The sequence below is a fragment of the Cervus elaphus genome, chromosome 13 (genome assembly GCF_910594005.1).
Source record: "Cervus elaphus chromosome 13, mCerEla1.1, whole genome shotgun sequence".
NCBI lineage: Eukaryota > Metazoa > Chordata > Mammalia > Artiodactyla > Cervidae > Cervus > Cervus elaphus.
The window spans coordinates 70,875,602-70,889,270 of NC_057827.1; the positions used below are offsets into that span (position 1 = coordinate 70,875,602).

At 67.3% G+C, this 13,669-nt stretch overlaps 2 protein-coding genes across 5 annotated transcripts in view; one reads left to right on the top strand and one right to left on the bottom strand.

Moving 5' to 3' along the window:
* The first annotated feature begins 309 nt into the window (after window positions 1-309).
* On the top strand, window positions 310-7,293 carry PLD4 (phospholipase D family member 4). Of its 2 annotated transcripts, none has more exons than XM_043922513.1 (10): window positions 310-467; window positions 2,650-2,855; window positions 3,473-3,656; window positions 3,841-3,961; window positions 4,271-4,482; window positions 5,026-5,226; window positions 5,853-5,992; window positions 6,107-6,272; window positions 6,347-6,443; window positions 6,833-7,293. In XM_043922513.1, exons 1-10 carry the CDS (start codon window positions 321-323, stop codon window positions 7,033-7,035), a joined length of 1,677 nt encoding a protein of 558 aa, XP_043778448.1. In that variant the 5' UTR covers window positions 310-320; the 3' UTR covers window positions 7,036-7,293. The 2 variants fall into 2 exon arrangements, with proteins under 2 accessions (XP_043778448.1, XP_043778449.1); XM_043922514.1 differs by having other exon boundaries at window positions 4,355-4,482.
* Window positions 7,294-10,046: 2,753 nt separating this feature from the next.
* Window positions 10,047-13,669, bottom strand: part of AHNAK2 (AHNAK nucleoprotein 2) — a 35,441-nt gene continuing 31,818 nt past the window's right edge. For all 3 annotated transcript variants that reach the window (XM_043921633.1, XM_043921632.1, XM_043921635.1), the window contains one exon: window positions 10,047-13,298. In XM_043921633.1, coding sequence (XP_043777568.1) covers window positions 10,629-13,298 — 2,670 coding nt within the window. In that variant the 3' untranslated portion in view covers window positions 10,047-10,628. The remainder of the gene's footprint in view (window positions 13,299-13,669) is intronic.

The window sequence follows — 13,669 nt, forward strand, 5'->3', positions numbered from 1 at the left end:
CTGGGCAACCCATGGGCTGTAGCCTGCCAGACTCCTCTGTCCATAGGATTCTCCAGGCAAGAATCCTGGAGTGGGTTGCCATTCCCTTCTCCAGGAGATCTTCCCAACCCGGGGATTGAACCCACATCTCTTAAGCCTCTGGCATTAGCAGGCAAAACACTAGCGCCACATGGTTTGCACCAAACCTAACTCGGATGCACAGGCCTGTGACTTGAGGGTGGGAGGTGGGGAGGGATTTTCTCCGGCAGTGAAAGTTCTCAGCCCCACCCTCTAGCTGGCTCACCCGGCTCCAGATGTCTGTCAAGGGTACAGAGGGAGGTATGCAGGACGAAGAGGAAGTGGCCAGAAGGGGAAGCAGCAAGCTGCAGAGAGGAGGCAGGTGGGAGGTAATCGCAGTAATGGCCTGCAAGCTGAGGGCCTGCGTCTGTGGCAAAGCCAAGATGAACGCCAAGGCGGGACCCTCAGAGGTAAGAGCCAGCGAGGCCAGATGGGAGGGCTAGACTGAGGGCCCTGAGAAGGGGGGATTTCTGTCCACTGCCTCCTGACCGGTGCTGCCAGCTGCCTGGGCCCAAAGCACCACGAAGCTCCAGCGGGGCCTGCAGACCATCCCTCCCTCTGCTGGTTTGTGCAGCTGGGCCCACCAAGGTCTGGGGTCTCCCGGCGAGCTCAGCCTGGGTTGATCCTGCCCAGCACAGGGCGTGGGGAGCTCGGAGCTGCCCCCCGGGGGTCTCCCAGCCCAACACAGCCTTGAGATGCCGGCGCTGGTGGGTCACCCTCTCCCAACAGCCAGTCCTACCCCTGGACACACGGGGTCCTCAGGGTCAAGCTGCCCAGAACCCCCTGGATGGCGAGCCTCCCCAAGCCCTTGTAGTTCACAAGGGGGTAGGTGGCCTGGCAGGCGCCTCAGCTGGGCGCCCCCCGGATGGGGCTGCGGGGGCAGGGCACACCCACCTTCTCCTGAGCTTGGGGCCCCCGGGCGCTGTAGCAGGGCACACGGCCCTGGGCCCCGTGCAGGACTGCACCCCGATCGCCTCTCCTGAGCATCAGGGAAGGGTCTGGGGAGCCCACACTGGGGCAGGGAGGGGGATGGCAGGCCCCCAAGCTCCCCTCTTCAGGGTGCAGGTGAGGACCCTGACTCCTGTCTGAAGGGGCCCCTGAGTTCTGAGCCCCGTCTCTCACTCCGGGGATCCCACCACCCCGTGATGGTTCTGCTTAAGGCAGACTGCCCCCCCGCCCAGGCCCAGCTCCCAAGGCTGGCCCTCCCCCATGGAGGTGGGCTGGGGGCCCTGCGGGAGGGCACCCCCAGAGCCCGGGGCCTGTGGGACAGCCTGGCTCCCTGGGCCCCTGGGCCCAGCCGAGCTGTGCTCACAGGCAGGCAGCGTGACCCCAGCTCCAGACCCCAGGCGGCGGTGTCCACTCGCTATCAAGGCCAGGAGGGAGGGCTGCACCCGCCCCTCACGGAAGCCTCAGAAGTTGGCTGGTGGTGGGCGTGGGGGAGCGGGTTTGGGAGGACCACATCACTGTGCACGGACCCCGCCCCGCACTCCAGGGAAGGCAGCCTCAGCTCAGAGCTGGGGAGCGTCCCGCTTGGGGTGGCAATTGAGTCTGCTCTGGGGACCAACTCCAACCAGGATCCAGTCCACCTGGCTTCCAGCTCCTCGTGAGAGTGACCACTCTGAGGGGACAAGACCCCCGTCCCCAGCTGGCTGCAGAGTTCTGGGACAGAGGGAGACGCCCGCCAGCATCAAGGGGCCCTGACTCAGCCTCAGCCCCCAGGCAGCACCACGGGGCCCAGCTCAGCCCCTGGGCCCTGGCCCCCAGAAAAACAACCCCCTCTCTGTACCAGGCCCCCCATCCAGGACCAGGGTCATTGCCCGGCTCCCAGGAGGGCCAGCATAGGGCCAGGATGGGGGGCCCAGCCCGGGAAGGGAAGCAGCTATTTATGAACCACCCTCGAGAGGACCCAGCCTGAAAGCAGAAATGGTGGCAGACTCGCTGTGGTTGAAACGAGGAACTGAGATTCAGACGCCCACACGGCCCTGGGGGGTTGCCGAGAGGGGAACCAGCAGGTCATATGTGCCCCAGGCACACACAGGACACGCGTGTACACGCACATGCAGTAGTGGTGGGTGACGGACTCAACAGCGTCAGGCCAGGCCAGGGTGAGGCCCCACCAGCAATGAGGTCTGCAGGGTCCCCACGAGGTGGCCCCCCCGGTGCCCAGCTGTCCAGGAGCGTGGGGTCACCGCGCCCGGGCCCAGAGCTGCGGGTGATGCCAGTCACCCCGCCCAGGGGCTGAGGCCTCTGCTGAGTACACGGGTGGCCTCGGCGTGGCCTGGCTCCACACCGCCCCAAGGCCCGCAGGACAGGGCAGTCAGCACTGCGAGGCTGGGGGCCCACGGGAGGGGCTGAGCCGCGGCACAGGACCCCTGGGCCAGAGCGGCAGGGGCAGCAGGAGCCACGAGGGGCCAGGACTCCCCGCCCAGGGGCTGCTGGCGCCTGTCTGGAGGAGCCTGGGATGCGGCCAGTCCCTAGGCCATGGCCTCAGGCCTGCCCTGGCCAGCCAGGGGAGGTCTGTCTCAACTAGAGCGGCCAGGACCCACTCAGGAGAGTGTGGCCCCCGGGGACCCGGGTGATGTCTTCCTCCAGCTGCAGGTGCGGGGGACGCTCCTGCTGCTGTGCCTGGGCGCTGTGACCCTCACCTGCCTCCTGGGGCTGGGGTCCTCCCCTTCCGCCTGGAGCCGGGGCTGCCTTGAGGAAGGGCCCGCCAGGCCTGGGGGCCTTGGCTCCCGTGTGGATTGGGATCCTCCAGGCGGGGAGGCCCGGCGGCGGCATCAGCAGAACGACTCCTGCCGGTGAGCAAGCCGTGGGCTCTGCCCCGGGCGCCCCTTGCCTTCCCAGCCTGGGTCACCCCAGAGGGACAAGCTCTGCCCTTGGTCCCCTCCTCTGGGAAGAGGCAGGTTCTGGGAGGGTGGGCTGGAGGCAGGGGGAGTGGTCTGGGAAGGGGGGGCCCTGATGGTAAGGGCGGGATGGGGATGCTCTTGGCAGCAAACACAGGCTGTCACCTGGGACTTGGACCAGGCGGTCATCGCAGGCCCCCCACCCGAGGTGGGGTCACAGGGCCAGCCCCTCCCGCCCCTGCAGGGTCTGGAGCCTCAGAACCCCCCAGCACACCCCCTGACCGAGCCCCTCCCTCTGGATTAGCCTTGGTGACTCCAAGGGCCTCCACACCCACAGGAGCCCAGACCCAACAGCTCCGAGGGGAGCGTGCCAGGCTTGGGTGGGGGTGGGGACTGGGCACCAACCCCCCACTCAGGCAGGCCCCCTGGGGCACTCCTGGTGTCAGGCCCACCCTGCTCTATCCAGCCTGCGGCCCGGCCCCCTTGACCTGGGCTCTGCCTCCTGCTTGCTGAGTGGGTGACGTGAGGCTGGCTGGCCGCTCCTGCGCTCACACCCGGCACCCCCTCTGCAGGCTCGTCCTCGTGGAGAGCATCCCCCAGGACCTGTGGTCTGCAGCAGGCAGCCCGGCTGCCCAGCCCCTGGCCCAGGCCTGGATGCAGCTGCTGGACGCCGCCCGAGAGAGCGTCCATGTGGCCTCCTTCTACTGGTCCCTCACGGGGCCCGACATCGGGGTCAACGACTCGTCTTCCCAGCCGGTGCGTGGCCCTCGCCCCTGACCCGGAGACTGCGGGCTGTGCCTGGGCCAGGCACACAGCAAGGCCAGCAGGCTGCCCGTCTGTCTGGCCGAGCTGTGGGCAGTTGGGGCCGCCTCGGGGGGAGACCTCGGCCCCTCCTCGTGGGATGGGGTAATCTCTCTCTTACCCTGGCCTGCTCCCACAGGGCGAGGCCCTCCTGCAGAAGCTGCAGCAGCTGCTGGACAGAAACGTGTCCCTGGCTGTGGCCACCAGCACCCCGACCCCGGCCAAGAACTCCACTGACCTGCAGGTCCTGGAAACCCGAGGTGGGTGGGTGCCTGCTGTCCTGGGCCCGGGAACCAGCAAGAGCTGTGGGGCTGCCTGGGGGTAGGCTGGGAGCCTGGGGCCGCAAGCGCCTCCGAGTGGGCCTCCCTGGGGGCCGGTTCCAGGGGCCAGATGTGTCGTTTCCCAGGGGGCAGAGCACAGGGTGGCCTCTGGGGCCTGCTGCGTCCAGCGCTCTGAGCTGTGGGTGGAAGCTCAGCAGGGAGCCAGAGGCCACAGGGACAGTCCCCACAGGGCCAGGCCGACTGGGGGTCCCTGGGCCGACCGACGCCTCCGTCCTCCCACCTGTAAAGTGGGGGTGAGGACACCATCCATGAGGAGGACTGCCATGAGGAGGAAGGAACTGGGCTCAGCCCACCGCCCTGCACCCTTGTCAGGCGCCCAGGTGCGACGCGTGCCCATGGGAAGGCTCACTGGTGGTGTTCTGCACTCCAAGTTCTGGGTGGTGGACGGGCAGCACGTCTACGTGGGCAGTGCCAACATGGACTGGCGGTCCCTGACACAGGTGAGTCCCTGCGCCCTGGAGGGGAGGCCCTCCGGAGCTCGTCCACCCTGGCGCCCCTGACATCCCCTTGTGGGCAGTCATCCCGGGGGACGCAGCCAGGTCTGTAACGCCCCTGCAGTAGAAACACCCGGAGACTGGTTACGGGACTCCAAAGGCACTGAACTCCCGATGTAGAAGGTCACTTATCCGCCTGGAAACATGGTCAGGTCACCGTGTCCAAGGGGCCCTGCGGACAGAGCAGGAACCCTTTCAGGAAAAGCAGCGCTTCAGCCATCAGTCGAAAGGCTGGCAGCGGCTGTCGATTAGCAGTGAGAATGAGTTGTTTTCCTTTGAGCGTTGATGCTTTCTATCATTTTTGGGCAATGAACATGTATTGCCCTTGGAACATAATGTCTAAGAAAAGCAGGGACCCGCTGGGCTCCCTTCCAGACTGGCCGCCCAGGGGGGCGTGCGCCTACCCGGCAGCCCTGGGCAGGGGTGGGGTGGGGGGTCCGCCCAGCCCCGCAGAGGGCCCCTCCGGCAGCACGGCCCGGGTGCCCACAGGTGAAGGAGCTCGGGGCCGTCATCTACAACTGCAGCCGCCTGGCCCAGGACCTGGAGAAGACCTTCCAGACCTACTGGGTCCTGGGGGCGCCCAGGGCTGTCCTCCCCAAGCCCTGGCCTCGGAACTTCTCCTCCCACATCAACCGCTTCCAGCCGCTCCGGGATCGCTTTGACGGGGTGCCCACCACCGCCTACTTCTCGGTAAGGGTGGACAGGCCAGGAGGCCCTTCTGAGTCCCTGCTCTCTGACTGGCCACACCCACAGGAAGCCCCACCCACCCCAGCCCTGCCCTGCAGACCCCGGCATCTGCAATGTCCAGGGCTGTGGTCCTGGGGTGACCCCAGCAGAAGACGTGGCCGTCGTCATCCACGGGAGACAGGCAGCCTGGGTGGCAGGGGACGCCCCATGGCCCTGGAGCCTCCACGCACATCGCTGGCTGGGGTCTGACTCAGGACCAGGAAGGGTTTGGGGGAGGACCAGGGCATCAGCAATGTTGTCGCTCCACTGGAGAGGGGACGGAACTGGGGGGCGGGCGGCCACAGCCACAAGCCAGGAACCTGCTTGGGGTATGGGCAGCTACCCCAGGGCTCGGTTACAATGGAGACCTGGCCTCAGAGGCAGGGACGCATCCCCAGATGTGAGGGTCCGGCCGAGCCCCCCAGGGAGCTTCCTCCAGGGTCAGGCCAGCCCAGGGCCCCGGCCCTGTGGGCTGCGCCTCCTGCCTTCCTCCCGGTTCCCGAGGCTGGAGGGTGGTGTGTGCTGGGGTCGCGGGCCCAGTAACCAAGCAGCTCAGAACCAGGCCTCTCAGGGACCTCTCTGGCCCACAGGCATCACCGCCTGCTCTCTGCCCCCACGGCCGCACCCGCGACCTGGATGCGCTGCTGGCAGTCATGGGGGCCGCCCAGGAGTTCCTGTATGCCTCGGTGATGGAGTACTTCCCCACCACGCGCTTCAGACACCCCGCCAGGTGGGCCAGCTGGGGGCTGGGCTGCCGTCTTCTCACCTGTGGGGACCCCCTCGGGGCAGGCCGGCAGGGCCCCGCCGGCCCAAGGACCCTGACCCTGCCGTGCCCCTCCCCCAGGTACTGGCCAGTGCTGGACACGGCACTGCGGGTGGCGGCCTTCAGCAGGGGGGTGCGCGTGCGCCTGCTGGTCAGCTGCTGGCTCAACACGGACCCCAGGATGTTCCCCTTTCTGCGGTCCCTGCAGGCACTCAGCAACCCCGCGGCCAACGTGTCCCTGGACGTGGTGAGAACGCGCCCCTGGGCCGGGTGGGGCAGCGGCCTCTCCGCCCCCTGACACGCCCTTTCTGTCCCCCCAAGAAAGTCTTCATCGTGCCCGTGGGGAACCACTCCAACATCCCCTTCAGCAGGGTGAACCACAGCAAGTTCATGGTCACGGAGAAGGCAGCCTACATAGGTGAGCCGGGCGGCGGCCCGCGTCCTCCTGGGCTCCCAGCGCGGCCACCCCAGCCTGCACGGCGCTCGTGTCCTTCAGGCGGGGGCCGCGGCGCTGAAGGGGGCTGGGCTCTCCGCCTCAGCGTGGACCCCCAGGCAGGGGGCCTGCATGCGGAAGGGCTCAGGACCCACAGAGGAGGCCAGCCCAGTGGTCAGCCGGCCACACAGGGCGGGTGGGGAATCCCCGCACAGAGCTCCCCGAGCCCCGAGTTTGCGGGCGGGCAGGGGTGGGGCCCCTCCAGTGAAGAGCTGGCCGCATTCCTCAGCGGCCACAGGGGCCACTGGGCTGGGCGGGGCAGCAGAGGGACCTGTGCGGCCCCGGCCCCAGCCTCCCACATCCGCCACCCGCAGGCACGTCCAACTGGTCAGAAGATTACTTCAGTAGCACCTCGGGTGTGGGCCTGGTGGTCAGCCAGAGGGCCCCCGGCACGCCGCCGCGAGTGAGCACCGTGCAGGAGCAGCTGCGGCAGCTCTTCGAGCGAGACTGGAACTCCCGCTATGCCGTGGGCCTGGACGGACGGGCCCAGGGCCAGGACTGTATCTGGCAGGGCTGAGGTTCGGCCCTTCCTGCCAGCGGGGTAGGGCCTCCTTGCCTTGCCTGGCCCCCAGCCTGGACTCCAAGCAGCTTCACCTGCACAAGCCCTGATCCGGGGCGGGACTGCCCAATGCAGGGCGGACACAAACTACTTGCTCTCCAAATCTAGCCCCTTTGAAGCCCAACCCCCCCACACCTCCTCCAGGGAGCCCTCCTGGATGCCCCTCCCTGACTCCCACGGAGCCGCCTTTCCTGTCCACAAGTGGGGCCTCAAGAATACGCGTGTGCCTGTCTCTTGTGTGCGTCCGCTGTGGGCCGCGCCCGCTTCTGCTCAGCCTCGATCCACCTGCGAGGGGCCTGTGTCTATGAGGCCACACGGAGGTGACGCCAGGCGTCTACCATGGGAGCCCCTGACTCTCGAGGGTGTGCAGTCCTGGGCCCGCAGGAACCCGGGGACAGATCAGGGGACGGGTTCAGCAAGACGCGGGAGACAGGGCCCTGTGCGGGTGGGGCTGTGCCCAGGCGGGGGGCCCAGGCCTGTGGAGGCCTCGCTACTGTGGCCCCCCGTCCTGGTACGTGCGACCAGGACCGGTGGGTAGTCGGGAGGACCCGGGTGTGACCTGGAACGGAGGGTGACACCGGGCGGACTGCAGCCTGATGCAGCCCCACGGAGCCCATCCTCCCCGGGCCTCGCCCGTACCTGCCTGCAGAGGCGGGACCGGAATCCTGGCCCGATGACGCGCGTCTGCCCTTCTGCCAGGAGTGCTGGGTCAGAGGCCTGTCTCAGCCTCAGCTCACCACCTCCTGGTTTCTGACCTTGGCTTCAGAGCCCACTTGCCCTGGCAGATGCCTCCAGGCCGCCTGAGGCTAGAGCTGCGGGCTGGTTCAGTATCCAAGAGACCCTGGCAGCTGAGGGAGTCATCGAGGGGACGCCAGGTCCACCCCGAGCTGCCACCCCTGGGCCCTGAGTCCTCGTGATCTCAGAGAGAGCCAGCGGGGTGGCTGTCGACCCGTGGGGGTTGGGAGAGGATGCCACAGCTCCATGCGGGCCTCCCAGGCATCCAGCGTGTCCGGGAGCTGGTCTGTGTGTGAGCTGCCCCCGGTGCCCGCCCCCCCGCTGCCCCACCCCAGCTGTGCCCCAGGAGCAGTGGAGTCTGGGACTGCTCTGCTCCCCTGGCCGCTCCACCACGGTCCAGGCCGTGATGGGGAGACAGCAAAGGCCCACAGCCAGGGCAAGGCCTGCCCTACACGTGGCAGGTCTGGTGGCCAGCCGTGGAGGCCTGCTCCAAAGCATGACCCCCTCTCCCCCGGGGAGACCCAGCGTGATGAGGCTCGAGAGGCCTGGGGGCCCCTTCTGGGGTGTGGGGCACAGAGCCTGCCCCCGAGGACCCTGGGCCCAGGCCCGTGTGTGGACGGCTCCGCTGCCTGGACGGGGGGCATGTCCGCCTCACTTGAACGGGTGGGATGAACAGGCGGTTAGTGGTACGGGGTGCTCACAGCTCTCGCCGGGGGCCGACCCCCGCTGCGGGACCAGGAAGGTGCTGTGAGCTGTCCGTCAGCCAGGCCCGAGGCAGGACGCGAGGGCAGCCTCCAGCCGGTGAGGAACGGGGCCCTGAGCCACCCAGCCGGCAGGGGCCTGACCACCGGGGCTGCTCCGTGAGCTGGTGAGGCGGCTCCTCCGCAGGCTGCATCTGGAGATGAGACAGGGGCCTCGTGGGACACGGCTGAGCTGAGCCTGGACTCCCGACCCACAGAGACGGGGCACAGAGGCGCGGGGTTTCAAACCCATCGTGTGTGGTGCTGTCACACCGCATAGGCGACACTCTCACGCTGTCAGAACGGAGGCCGCCCGCACGGCAGAGGGCTCTCCAGGGCCTCCAGCACCACGGCCCCGATAAGTCAGACGTGACTGTGTGCACAGAGGCATGAAGCCCACGAGCCAGGCTGCCCCCCACCACGGTGTTCCCCGGGGGGCTGGGCTCCCCCGTCTTCTCCCCCCGGGGCCAGGAGAGGCTCCTGTAGCCTCCTGGACTGTGAGACCAAGTCCCCACTGAGTCCTCCCTCCCCAGCTTCCAGAGGGTTCCACATCTCTGACTGGGGGGCCCTTCCTTGCCGACCTCCACGGGAGTTGTGACTTCCCTCGGGAGGGAGGGCAGGGGAGGGGAGCGGGCGGCCCTCTGGGCCCGGAATCCCGCAGCGTCCCCGCACCGCCCTCAGTGTTTACAACAGTTGTCCCTCTCGGAGCAGAAGGAGGCGTCTCCAGGAACCTCCCCCGGGCAGCAGGGAGGGGGCCAGGCTCCAGGAACCTCCCCCAGGCAGCAGGGAGGGGGCCAGGCTCCAGGGACCTTCCCTGGGCAGCAGGGAGGTGCCCAGGCTCCAGGGACCTTCCCCGGGCAGGAGTGAGGTGCCCAGGCTCCAGGGATGTTCCCCGGGCAGCAGGGAGGGGGCCAGGCTCCAGGGACATTCCCCGGGCAGCAGAGAGGTGCCCAGGCTCCAGGGATGTTCCCCGGGCAGCAGGGAGGGGGCCAGGCTCCAGGTCCCCCCATGGAGCGTTGCATGCTCAAGGGCCCAGAAAGGGCCTCTGAAGGCCATGGGGAAGAGTTGTGATCCTGAAGGACTATAGGACGCTCCCTTGACCTTGTTCTGCGTCCTGCTCCCGTGGGCGGCTGGCGAGGACGGCCACCATGGTGCAGGGAGCCCTGAGCCAGGCCGCTGTGGTGGCTGAGGACCCAGCGAAGCCTCCGGGCCAGGGCCCTTCACCCCCTGGGCCGCCCCTGCGCTGCCCATGGCCCTCGCCTGGTGTGGCCTCCCAGTTCAGGGCAGCCTGTCCCCTGCCTCCCGGTGGAGCCCTGGGTCCGCACCTTCCTCCTCGGTCTCTCAGAGCTGCGGGCGGGAAGGAGGCCCCAAGCAGACAGGCGCTGGGGGAGCCACCCTGACTCTGCCTGGCAGAGCAACCTAGCAGCTGTTAGGGGGTGTGTGCGGGGGAGCAGAGATGAGCTCCACCCAGAACAGAACACTCGTAGCCGTCACGGGAGGGGGGCAGCGCTTTATTTATGGCCCGTTCGGGGTCCAGGAAGCAGCCAAGTGGGTCCCATCTTCAGGCACAGAGGGGCTGGGAGCCACGCACGCCGGAGAGGGCAAGTGGACGCCCACGGGCGTCTGGTGGGCACTCACGGACGGACGCCTGGACCACTCGGTGGCCTGCTGCCCCCAGCCCGGCACAGGTGTCATTCAAAGCATCCCAGGGCTTGCCTCGGCAAGACGGCCCCTGAAGAGTGGGCCAGCTCTAAGCGGGCAGGGAGACGATCTCCTGGACTGTGGCAGACTCTGCTGGCAACAGGGAAATAACCTTCACCAGGAAGCAGCAGCAGTGTCCTCGGGGGGCTCGTGGGCAGGGGTCTAGTAACACGTGTCTAGTAAAGACCCTCAGGAGCCTGGGACCCCTCCTGAGGCTTTGGGAGGCAGCACACTGGGGGCCCCGCTTTGGGAGGGCCGGGGCCGGGGGCCCCTCTGCTCACAGCTGGCTCCGCTTCGTCCTCCGCTCTGGGGGTCACGGTGGACACTCGCGTGCACAGGCGGGGCGCAGGGCGCAGCCTCCACTTCCTCCCGCCCTCACTGGGCAGCGGGCACGGGCGCAGGCTCGTCCGGGGCCCCCGGGTCCGGCTCCGGCAGGATGAGCTCCGTCCTGGCCGTGGACGTGACCATGGCCCCAGCGCCCGGCACCCCCTCCTCCTTGTCTTCAGGGGAGAAGCTCTCGCGGGCGTCAAAGAAGGTGACGGCTTCTTCTTGGAGCTTTTGCTCTGCTGGAGCTGCCTCGTCCTCTGAGCTCTTGCTTTTCTTGGTCGGGGAGGAGGAGAACCCTAATTTGGGGAATCGGAACCAGCCCGCCTTCTCGGTTTTCTTGGGAGGCTCTGCCTCAGGCTGCGAACTCGGCGGGGTCTGGACGGGGGCTGGCCCATGGGCTTCATCTTTGGAGTCAGCACATGTCTCTTCGGAGGAAGAAGAGAAACCGATGCTGGGAAGCCAAAATCGGAACAGACCAGAAGACCTCTTACCTTCCGGCTTCTCTTTCAGAGCCTGGTCTCCTTCGGCCAGGCCCGCAGCAGCCTCCTCGCCGTCCTCTTCGGGGGGAAGTTCGAGGATTTCTGCGGGCTCCTCGTCGGAGCAGCTCTCCACACCCGAGTGGCCAGAGCGCAGGTCGGCGGTGAGTGCTGGGCCTCCGGGTACGCTGACGCTGGACGCAATCACTTCAAATGGTTCTCCGGTGTCTGGCTGCAGGTCTGCAGAAACGGGGTCTGCTCCGGGGCCGGCTTCTTCGGGAGCCTCCAGCAAGCCCACCGTTGGCCGGGAGTCTCGGACCCTCCCCTGTGTGGGGGGCTCAGAGATCTTCACTTTCAGCAATGAAAATCCGTAGGAAGCGGTTTGGATCTCGGACGTGGGGATCTCTGATTCCCGCACAATCTGGGTGGAAACAGCCTCGGGCCCCGAGAGGTCGGCCGGCTCTGCCGTCACCACGCCATGTACGCCAACCCCGGGACCCTCTCCTTGAGCACCGTGAATGTGCACTCGGACCCTGGAAGCTTCCGGGGAGAGGTCAAAGGCCACGGGCTGCTCCTCGGGGGTCCCAGCGCCGGCCTTCAGGATGCTGGCGCCCCAGGCTCCCGGGCTCTCCGTGCGCAAGGCGTCGCCCAGGCTGCTCCCAGCGCACTGCACCTCCCGCACGGTGGGGATGAAGACGTCGGCCTCCGAGCCAGGGTCAGGGAAGGCAAACCTCGGCATGCTCAGCCTGGGCAGTCTGACAGTTAACACGGAGCCCTCCCAGGGCTGACCCACGCTGACCACGGAAACCTGGGACGGCCCGTCGGTCCTGGACACCTTCAGTTTAACAGGGCCTTCGGGCTGGGAGGACCATTTCTCCTCCCTCCCCTCTCCCCCAGCGAGGTCCAGGCCTGCAGGCCCAGCAGGAGGAGCTTTCGTTTCCAGAAGTGCCCCGCTGGGCACCCGAAGCGGAAGGGAACCTTCGCCCGGGCGGACCCTGGCTTTGGAAGTGGACAGGCCCACAGGAGATGCCCCCGGAGGAGGTGGGTGCGGCGTTGGGCCTCTGCCATCCAGGTTTATCTCTAGCACGCCCACACACGATGCGCTCTTCTCAGCTGCCTCCAGAGGCTCAGGCACCTCCACCTCTAACTCTGGAGGCCCCTGAGCCTTGACAGGAGCTGGCCCTTCTTCCCCTGGTGAATGGGCAGCAGGCGGGGGACTCTGCACCCCGGGCACCCCCTTCGCCCTGGCGGGGCGCCGGATGCTGGGCAGGTGGAGGGCGGGCATCCTGAACCAGCCCCCCTGAGCGGGTGTGCTCTCCTCCGTCGGGGCGTCCGCACCTGCGGCTCTGCATGACTGCTGGAAGGGGTCTCCTGCTGACTGGGCCGTCCCCTCGCGGTGAGGCTGGCTGGCTGTGACGTCCCCAGGTGCGTGCCCTTGGCGACCGTCTCCCAGGGGCAGGCCGTGTGCAGAGCCCAGGCCCTGAGCCTCGCTGGGAGGGCACAGGGCAGGGGAGGTCTCCGCGGCCCCAGCCTCCACCGCAGGACCTACTGCTTCTGGGCTAGAAAACCCGAACTTTGGTCGGTGAAACTTGGGAAAGGTCACCCGACCATAAGATGCAAGAAATAGCGGGTCCAGAGGGCTGGCAGGACGATCAGGTGGGCACGGAACGTGCTCGTCGGGGGACAAAGCGGCAGGACTTTCTCTATCCTCCTGGGAATACGAAGGGATTTCTGAAGGGAACTGTGCAGCGTCGGGAGCAGTCACTTGGTACTTGGTGAGAGTGACGGGCTCCAGAGAGACAGACGAGGACTCAGCGTGAGAATGGCTGACATCAAGGCTACCTGAGGACACACCAGGCCAACCCAGGTGGGGACGCGGCAGAGACGGTTTATGACTAGAAACATCTGGGAAGGTAGAATCCACACCGGAAGCACTTGGCAGCAGAGAAACGTGAGGATCACCAGCAATCACGGGAGAACTTATGAAAGATTTCCCTGATGAAGAAAACAACTTCGGAAACTTAAAATGGGATTTTCGTACGTGGATTTTTACATCGTCTTCGGTTGTGAAGGTATGCTCTCTGGCGGCCACGTCCTTGTACCCAGGGGCCCGGTCACCCTCCAGCTTGGCGCCCGGGGCCTGGGTGTCCACCTCCATGCTGGGCAGCGACACCTCCACGTCGGGGGCGGCCACCTCGGCCTTGGCGCCCTTCAGGTCCAGCTTGGGCCCCTTGATGTCCACCTTGGGCAGCTTGACGCTGGGCATCTGCACCTTGGGCAGGTGGGCCTTGATTCCGACCCCCGCCGCCCCTTCCTTGAGCTCGGCTTCGGGCAGGTGGGCCTCCGGCAGCTTGACGCCCACCTCGGCGGCCTTGACCTCCAGCTCGGCCGAGGGCAGCTCCACGCGGACCTCACTGGTCTTGACGTCGGCCTGCACCGAGGGCGCGGTCACCTCGGCCTGGGCCTTGGGCAGGGACACGTCCACGGCGGCCTCGATGGCCTTGCTGGGCGCCGACACGCCGAAGGACGGCATCTTGAACTTGGGCATTTTGAACTTGCTGTCTCTGGCGGCCACCTCCTTGTCCCCCAGGGCCAGGTCGCCCTCCAGCTTGG

Bases quoted from the DNA above. Each gene is read 5' to 3' on its own strand.
- PLD4 (XM_043922513.1), top strand. From the start codon at position 321: ATGCAGGACGAAGAGGAAGTGGCCAGAAGGGGAAGCAGCAAGCTGCAG. The intron at 2,856-3,472 runs GTGAGCAAGCCG...CCCCCTCTGCAG, and splicing joins CAGCAGAACGACTCCTGCCG to GCTCGTCCTCGTGGAGAGCA. The intron at 6,444-6,832 runs GTGAGCCGGGCG...CGCCACCCGCAG, and splicing joins GGAGAAGGCAGCCTACATAG to GCACGTCCAACTGGTCAGAA.